At 43.1% G+C, this 7,198-nt stretch overlaps 3 protein-coding genes across 3 annotated transcripts; all 3 read left to right on the forward strand.

Annotated features, from left to right (window-relative positions):
- The first annotated feature begins 552 nt into the window (after window positions 1-552).
- Window positions 553-2,354, forward strand: LOC136773259 (uncharacterized). The gene is made up of 3 exons (XM_066726794.1): window positions 553-848; window positions 1,138-1,356; window positions 1,494-2,354. Exons 1-3 carry the CDS (start codon window positions 824-826, stop codon window positions 2,249-2,251), a joined length of 1,002 nt encoding a protein of 333 aa, XP_066582891.1. The 5' UTR covers window positions 553-823; the 3' UTR covers window positions 2,252-2,354.
- Window positions 2,355-3,632: 1,278 nt separating this feature from the next.
- On the forward strand, window positions 3,633-5,092 carry LOC136773824 (dynein axonemal heavy chain 10-like). Its single transcript, XM_066727736.1, has 5 exons — window positions 3,633-3,686; window positions 3,751-4,113; window positions 4,171-4,334; window positions 4,449-4,833; window positions 4,898-5,092. The coding sequence occupies exons 1-5, from the start codon at window positions 3,633-3,635 to the stop codon at window positions 5,090-5,092; spliced, it is 1,161 nt and encodes a 386-aa protein (XP_066583833.1).
- Window positions 5,093-5,275: 183 nt separating this feature from the next.
- On the forward strand, window positions 5,276-7,168 carry LOC136773825 (uncharacterized). Its single transcript, XM_066727737.1, has 4 exons — window positions 5,276-6,508; window positions 6,570-6,824; window positions 6,889-7,056; window positions 7,139-7,168. Exons 1-4 carry the CDS (start codon window positions 5,276-5,278, stop codon window positions 7,166-7,168), a joined length of 1,686 nt encoding a protein of 561 aa, XP_066583834.1.
- Window positions 7,169-7,198: the final 30 nt, after the last annotated feature.

Below are 7,198 nucleotides of genomic sequence, written 5' to 3' on the forward strand. Positions count from 1 at the left end.
GTTGCACAAAATTGGCAATCGGCGAACGTTAACGCCAGCTGTCTGCTTACTATTATATCTCTCTATGGACCTTGCCACATTGTTTCCTGACCAACGCTAGAATTTAGATAAAATAAAATAGCGAATGGGGATAAAAATATAAAAATAAAGTCAATAATCAACACGGATAGAAGAGTTCTGTTGATTGCTGTCGGTTTAAATTAATTAAAAAAGGTAAAAACCTACTGAAATTACTGGCTCTTGCCAGTGTATTCTTATAGGGAAATCCGCTGTAACGTTTAACGGAGATCTGCTCACAAAATTCAGCCCTCTACACTCTCTACACCGCTCTGCACACAGGACACAGTCAGTATGTTGCATTAGCGCAATCTGTAGGGCTTGCGTGGGAGTGCGCGCGCAGCAGGGTTATGCGTTTTACCGACCGATGGTATAAGGGAGAGGGGGAGAAACACAAACGAGAAAAAAAAGAAGGAAGGAGGAGCGAAGAAAAGAGATGAGAAAAATAATTCTTGAGGGAGGGGGGATGATGCTCGCTGCTGCAGTTAGCGACGATCGGTTAAAGAAACGGCACCGGTATCAGAAGACTCGGTAGAGTTTCGTGCCAATTGGTAAAAGCAGAGGTAAAAGTAAGCCATATGAGCTGTGATTGATAGTGTTTACGCGGGAGGTAAACAGTAAACTACTCGCGCTGCACGCGCCTGGTGAGAGCGCGAATTCCTGTCTTCCGAGAGAAGAGTATAAAGAGCCAACAACTACATCGTTGTGTTTCGGACTCTGCAAAACAAAAATATACACATATCATAAGTAGTAGCGTAAGATCAACATGCCAATCATCTTGACAGTATTCCGTAAGTCTTGACTATTATTATCATTATATTACCGACTACTTTTTTTACTTCCTCCACCAAATAACACAAATTTTTTATTGTTTTATTTCACTACAATAAAAATTTGTTTTCCATCCCATGACCCTCTTTCATTGCACAATTAAGAGCAAGTGCAATCCTTCCAGTGATTTACCAAATTCGTGATAGAGCAGACGAGACTAGCTATTGTTCGATAAAGGTCTTTCTCTCCTCCCTCCCTGTCTCTTCTGTATTACACTCACACATACACACACGTGCGCGTATGTTTTAGGTCTCGTGTCAACAACGCTACTGCTAACAATAAGCGCTGGTGCCAGCTTCGAACTATCTGGACGAAACAGGCGCTTTTTCAATACTTTACAAGAGAAGGAATCGGCGTCGGTGCATCTAACGGATATCCGGTCGAACGTTCCAGGAGAGCCCGGAATGGACTATCCAACCTACAGGATTTTACCGCAAACGGACTTTACCTGCCAAGGGCGTGCTCGAGGTAAACGAGTCCTGCACATGGCGCATTTTCTTCGTGTTGCGCAATAGGTCAGAGGATGAGCAGAGGCGCGGAGGCCAGGCCTACAAATTCAATGAGAAATGCCAATCGAATGCTTACTACACTATGTAACTTTTCAGGATACTATGCCGATGAGGAAGCAGCCTGCCAAGTTTTCCACGTCTGTGATGGAATATTATTGTCGTCCTTCCTGTGCCCAATTGGATCCATCTTCAGCCAGAAATTGCTGACTTGTGACTGGTGGAGCAAAGTTGACTGTACATCCAGCAGCCGTTACGTTCAAGTCCAGTCGCAGCGTGACTATTACAAACTCCAGGACGAGGATGAAATCCTGAGGAAAGCTCACAGGATGGTCAATAGCCTTCTTCGTCGAGGAGAAACGTCCGACGATTATCTCGTCGATCCTGACTGGAACGTTGCACATAACGATGAAGAAAAGCAGAAGGAAGAAGAGAGAATAAGAGACGAAGAGAACTCTCGTCGCCCTCGACCATCTTACATCCCTACGGTTCCAACTGTTACCACCACCACTAGAAAATTCTACTCGCCAACGGTACCGATGATCAATGTGATGAGAAGTACAACGCCGTCAGTAACGACGCCGACAGCGACGACGGCAAAATCCACTAATGATCATTATTATGATTACGATGCAGTCCTATTGGAATTGCCGACTATAGTTAGAAATAATGACGATTGGCAAACGTTGCTGCAACTGTCAAAGAGCGATCGTCTGCCAAGACCATTTTCCTTGTCTAATAGCTATAATAGTAGTAGTACAAGTTTGTCGCTTCATCAGCTGATATCCTTCTTAAAGCCGCCTATAATCGAGCAATTGACATCCATTCTCCTCCCTTCCTCTCAGAATCGTTATTAAGTCTATGTTGTTTCCTCCAAGAGAGAAAAATAAATAGTATATATGTATTGTTATTTTCGAGAATTTGAGCTGTATCGATTTTACTCTTGTGATAAGAAATACATGCAGATGAGACATTATGAAGCACGTTGATTGTCATTTTTTCGGGTGTAGAATCGATGCGGGCCAGTGGAAATTCAGCTTTTATTGCTTATTATTACGTATAATTGCGTTCCATGTAAGAATTGGTGCTGTATAGGCAAAAACTACGCGTTCCACGTAGATTGCGTTTGTGAGGTGGGAGTATTTGTATATTCCTCTCCACTTGGATGTAGGTTGAATAAGCGCCAATTCTGGATTCAGTGTTTCCATAGCAACATGTTCTGTTGTCGAGTGCCATGTCATTACGTTATCTATACATTCAGCAGTAGCAAACTTTTTAGTTTAAGGTTAGTTATAGTTAATGGCAAATTGTTGCATGCCAGCCACACATGTTGGATGACCAATTTCAATATGAGGTGGAGGAGGAGGAGGAGGAGGAATACCGAAGCGAACGAACAGCGTATTTACCGTGCTTGGATCTTCGGTATTATTGTAGATAAAATATTACTTTTATAGAACGATGAAATAACTCTTTTTCCACTGAATTCTCAGTGTCCTTTGGATTCGTGACAAAGTCATCAAGTTTCTCGGATTGGAAGGCTTTGAACATCTGTTTGACGAGCTTTTACGAGTAACTGAGATCTTTGTTAAACACAAACAATAACGAACCAGATCTTAAGCTTTTGTAAAACATTATAGAAAAACAATGGTGTTTATGAGAAGAAATTGCTGGATTTTCTGGTGACCGATCTAGATGGGAGTAATACTAACTTGGCATTGAAGCAAGTATTTTTTTATGTTACCCACGTTGATGAGGCTGTCCAAGAGGAGATCACGGTTTGGGAGGAAAGTCAGTAAAATATTAATCAGCTATTTAAGATATGCGTACTTATGTATTATTATTGTTATAATTTGAAGAGGCTGAGATTCAGGAAGAGTCGGACGATGAGGTAATAGTGACAAAGAGGAGAAAAAGCAAGAAAGGTAAGAAGAAAAAAGGTGAGGAGACGACGCCGTCACTGCCAGTGGAAGATCCATTTGTTGAAAGTGAGAAGAGTCGTACAGGCGAGTACGATTCTTTTGCTTTCGATAATATGGAGGGAGAGGAGGAGGAGGAGGAAGAGGACGAAGGTAACATGTACGGATACAAATATGGAGCTGGGGCGTTGAGAAAGGAGAGGGAGAAACCGGGTGAGTACAGAGCTTCATGAGAGTATTGTAATTTGCATGTAAAGGTAGTATACTAGTCCATAGATAATGGTAGTAACACTCACACACACACATACGCAATAAGACAGGTATGCCTGATTTCGTACCACCTCCTGGTGAAGAGTCGAAATACGTGCTTCGAAAGGTCAGTTGGTATAAGAATACAACAGTTGCAATAACATGCTTCTAATACACGAATCATTTTTCAGAAACTGGTGGAGGTTATGCGGAGAGTACCAATACTTAGCATGATGCACGGTGATATTACAGTCGACCCTGGTAAAGAAAACGAGCTGAAGAACGTGAATATTTTTTACTTTGTAAGATCGAGGGACGAAGGAATACCAGAGCTTTCATCGTACGAAGAATGCATAGCTACAATTCCCTCCTACCTTGTGGTAGGCTCTATGAATGGGAAATTCTTGAATTCGCTGGAACGTCTCCTGACACAGGTTTTCAAGCCACTGGTGGAGAGTCAATTTGCTGGAGAAGTCAGGAGCAAAGTTGACATTGACCGGAAACCTAAAACAACGACTTGGCATGGGAACCCGGCCAATATGGTTCACCGTCGAGTAGGTATATACAAATAATGTTCCAGAAAGCTCCTAGAACCGAGTATTTCCACACAGGGCTCGTCGTTCAAGAGGCCTTCGGTTTTTCGTGGCGCTACCATTGAGGAGGACGAAGAGTCGTTGCCTAGAAAGGATGATGAACGATCACCCGAGGGTGGGTTGACTCACATTAAGAGAGATATACTGATTTATTTGGATCAATTAGCTGAGAGTGTAGAATGGTTCGTAATTTGTAAGGTTCAAAAAATAATTTCTCTAATTTTGTCGAAGTAGCTATTCGTGCACACGCAATTGTAAACTGTATTACATATTATTATTATACTATTGCCTTACAGGAGCATGGAACATATCGATATCGAGGGTAATGCTTTGCTGACGATGCCAGAGGAGAGTAGTTTGGATAGCGTCGACAGAATGGAAGAGATTGTGTCATTCTGGGCAAAACAGGTGGTGCAGGTGATAGATGAATACTCAAAAAGATCAGCTTTGGGGAAAGGACCCTTAGCCGAGCATCGACATTGGCATGATCTTGAGACAGTATTGTCAATGTTGATCGAACAGCTGAAGAGCCCAAAAGCACTGAATACGCTCGAGCTTTTAAACAAAGCAAGCTCTGAGGTAGCTTCTGATTTTCAATATACGAAAAACGAACTTTGGAAGCGTTATACCCAGGCTAGGGAAAACAATCAATTTTTAGTGACTGTCTTCAGGTATTTCAAGGTACGCGTAGCTTTTCCTTTATCATAAACATTTCTCTCATTAATACCTCTTCTTCTTGAGATAGTACATGACGGACTCGGACTCGTTCCGTGCGATAAGGGAGTCTCTAGCCTCGCTGATGGAGGCACTTAGAATGATTTGGATACTATCAAGCTACTATTCCCAGGAGGAGAGAATGCAGGCTCTCATGGAGAAAATATCCTGGCAATTGTGCGACAACGTAAAAAGGAATTTGCCAATTTGCAAATTATTCGAGTAGGTCACATACGCTGTCTGAATTTGGGGATTTACTACCAATTGTAAATATTATTCCATCTTTGTTGATTGTTTAATGATTTATAAATATATAGAAGGGTACTTTCAAAATTGGCAGTAAATTCTTAAACCCAATTATCGTCTTTGGTAACGCGAAGAGTACATTAAAAGCTTGTTATAATGTAGGATGCCATTGGAAAGAGCACTGGAATTATGCGAGGACGCTTGTGAGATGATGAGAGAATGGAGAAGCGTCTATCTGAAGACCAGATCGGAGATTGAGGCGTGTGGTAAAGGAGCTCGTTGGGAATTCAACAGGAAAACGTTGTTCGCTGCTACGGATTACATAGGGACGGTGGCATCAGATCTCAGCAGCATGGTCAAAGTATTGATAGATTTTCGGAAGATCTTCGGTCCCGAATTGAAAGCCGTCATGCATGATCCAGCGCAAATTGACGCGCTTTCCCAGAAAGTCGACGTACTCGTACAACCAATTCGAAAAATCGATTACGATCCATTGAATGAGTTCAACCGTGATAATTGGGCAGCAACGGTATCAAGTTTTCAGGAGGAGCTGGCCACTCTCGAGGAGGAGGCCAAAAATTTTATCGACGACTGCTTCGATCTGCTGACTAGTGCTCAAGATGGTTTGACCTTCCTGCAGCAGTTCGCCAAGCCAGTCATGCTTCGATCCATCGAAGACAAGCTCAGTGGCAAGTACCACGTGATCGTGCAGAGGTTTAGCCAGGAGATCAGCGAGATCGAAGATTGCTACAACACAGCCAAGGGCGACCCACCATTACTCAAGTATCAACCATCAGCCTCTGGCTCGATTTTCTGGCTCAGAAAGCTGTTCCATCGACTTAAGAAGCCAGTTCTTCTCTTTCGCGATTTGCCGGAGCTCAAGGGTAGCGATTCAAAAGCCTCCACCTTTGCGCAATACCTTGCCTTAGCTAAACAGATGAAGAGCTACGAGGAGGAGAAATACGGCGAGTGGCACGTCAAAGCGGAAATCACGATAACCGCTGCGATCAGAAGGAGCCTGCTGAGCGTCGTTCAGCCGAAAGTCACCGATACGCGCGTAGTGGAAACGACTCGTCGACGAGTTCGCAATAAACTAGGAGCACTGAGAATGCCACTTAACGTTCGACAACGTAACAGCAACGAATTGCGAATTGGCGATGGCGATCACACTTTGTTTGCTTGCAATACTCGCTTTAGACTCAATTTTGATTGGGAGCTTTTTCGAGTTGTTCGAGAGGCTGAGCTCATGGAACAATTGGGTTTTCAGCTGGGGAAAAATGGCAGCGCGGTCAGAGAGATTGCAGTGCGAAGCAACTCTCTCAGGTCGGACGTTGAGGCTACAGAGTCGATGATCGACAAGTACAATGGGATCCTCGATCAACTGGAGCCTGCTGATGTGAGTATCAGAAGGATCATCTCAAGTCACACTGCATCGTTTCTCTCAATCTTGTTTGCAGGTCGAGCTGCTGAGGTGTGCGCTCTTTGAAATTGAAAAGTGCATAGAACCGGGTGTAACTCGCTTCAATTGGAACTCCTTGAACATAGGCGATTACGCTAAGCGCTGTGACAACCTTCTAAAAGGCCTATCGTCCCAATCATTGCAGATCAATAGGATAAAACGAGACCTCGACGAGAAGATTCTAATAGAAATTGGGAAAGCTCGTCTTTATCCAAAGGACACTGATGCTTCTCGCGAGCTGCCCACCTGCAAAGTGTGTAAGATTTTTCCTAAATGCACAGATACAGAATAATATGATACACTTCAATGTATCACAGGAGCTGTTCGATCAAATTAAAAAAACGCGTTATGAATCACTGGGTAAGATGTCAAAAGCTTACGCGGATCTGACGCCAATGTTGACTAAACTGGAGAGTATGGTGAAAGGCACGTCGACTGGTAGGAGTTCGTTCATGCGTTTGTTTTACGAGAAATACGAGAATAAAGTATTCGATGCATTGGCGAGGTAAAATAATTATTCCCACGTCTGTGCAAGACGTTATAAGTACATTTATCTTATTCTTACAGGTGCATCGGAACGAACTTGGCCCAACTTAATGATATGCTACTATGTCGGAGAGTGGTGTC

The sequence above is a fragment of the Prorops nasuta genome, unplaced genomic scaffold (assembly GCF_024137725.1).
Source record: "Prorops nasuta isolate Cenicafe-Biocafe unplaced genomic scaffold, Cenicafe_Pnas_1.2 PNAS00005, whole genome shotgun sequence".
Classification (NCBI taxonomy): domain Eukaryota; kingdom Metazoa; phylum Arthropoda; class Insecta; order Hymenoptera; family Bethylidae; genus Prorops; species Prorops nasuta.

What these genes read in the sequence shown, in the direction of transcription:
- LOC136773259 (XM_066726794.1), top strand. Translation starts at nt 824, where the DNA reads ATGCCAATCATCTTGACAGTATTCC. An exon ending in AATCATCTTGACAGTATTCC is followed by an intron (nt 849 to 1,137) that starts GTAAGTCTTGAC and finishes CGTATGTTTTAG; the next exon opens with GTCTCGTGTCAACAACGCTA. An exon ending in CTGCCAAGGGCGTGCTCGAG is followed by an intron (nt 1,357 to 1,493) that starts GTAAACGAGTCC and finishes GTAACTTTTCAG; the next exon opens with GATACTATGCCGATGAGGAA.
- LOC136773824 (XM_066727736.1), top strand. Translation starts at nt 3,633, where the DNA reads ATGCCTGATTTCGTACCACCTCCTGGTGAAGAGTCGAAATACGTGCTT. An exon ending in CGAAATACGTGCTTCGAAAG is followed by an intron (nt 3,687 to 3,750) that starts GTCAGTTGGTAT and finishes ATCATTTTTCAG; the next exon opens with AAACTGGTGGAGGTTATGCG. An exon ending in TTAGCTGAGAGTGTAGAATG is followed by an intron (nt 4,335 to 4,448) that starts GTTCGTAATTTG and finishes ATTGCCTTACAG; the next exon opens with GAGCATGGAACATATCGATA.
- LOC136773825 (XM_066727737.1), top strand. Translation starts at nt 5,276, where the DNA reads ATGCCATTGGAAAGAGCACTGGAATTATGCGAGGACGCTTGTGAGATG. An exon ending in ATCAACTGGAGCCTGCTGAT is followed by an intron (nt 6,509 to 6,569) that starts GTGAGTATCAGA and finishes TCTTGTTTGCAG; the next exon opens with GTCGAGCTGCTGAGGTGTGC. An exon ending in ACGAGAAATACGAGAATAAA is followed by an intron (nt 7,057 to 7,138) that starts GTATTCGATGCA and finishes TTATTCTTACAG; the next exon opens with GTGCATCGGAACGAACTTGG.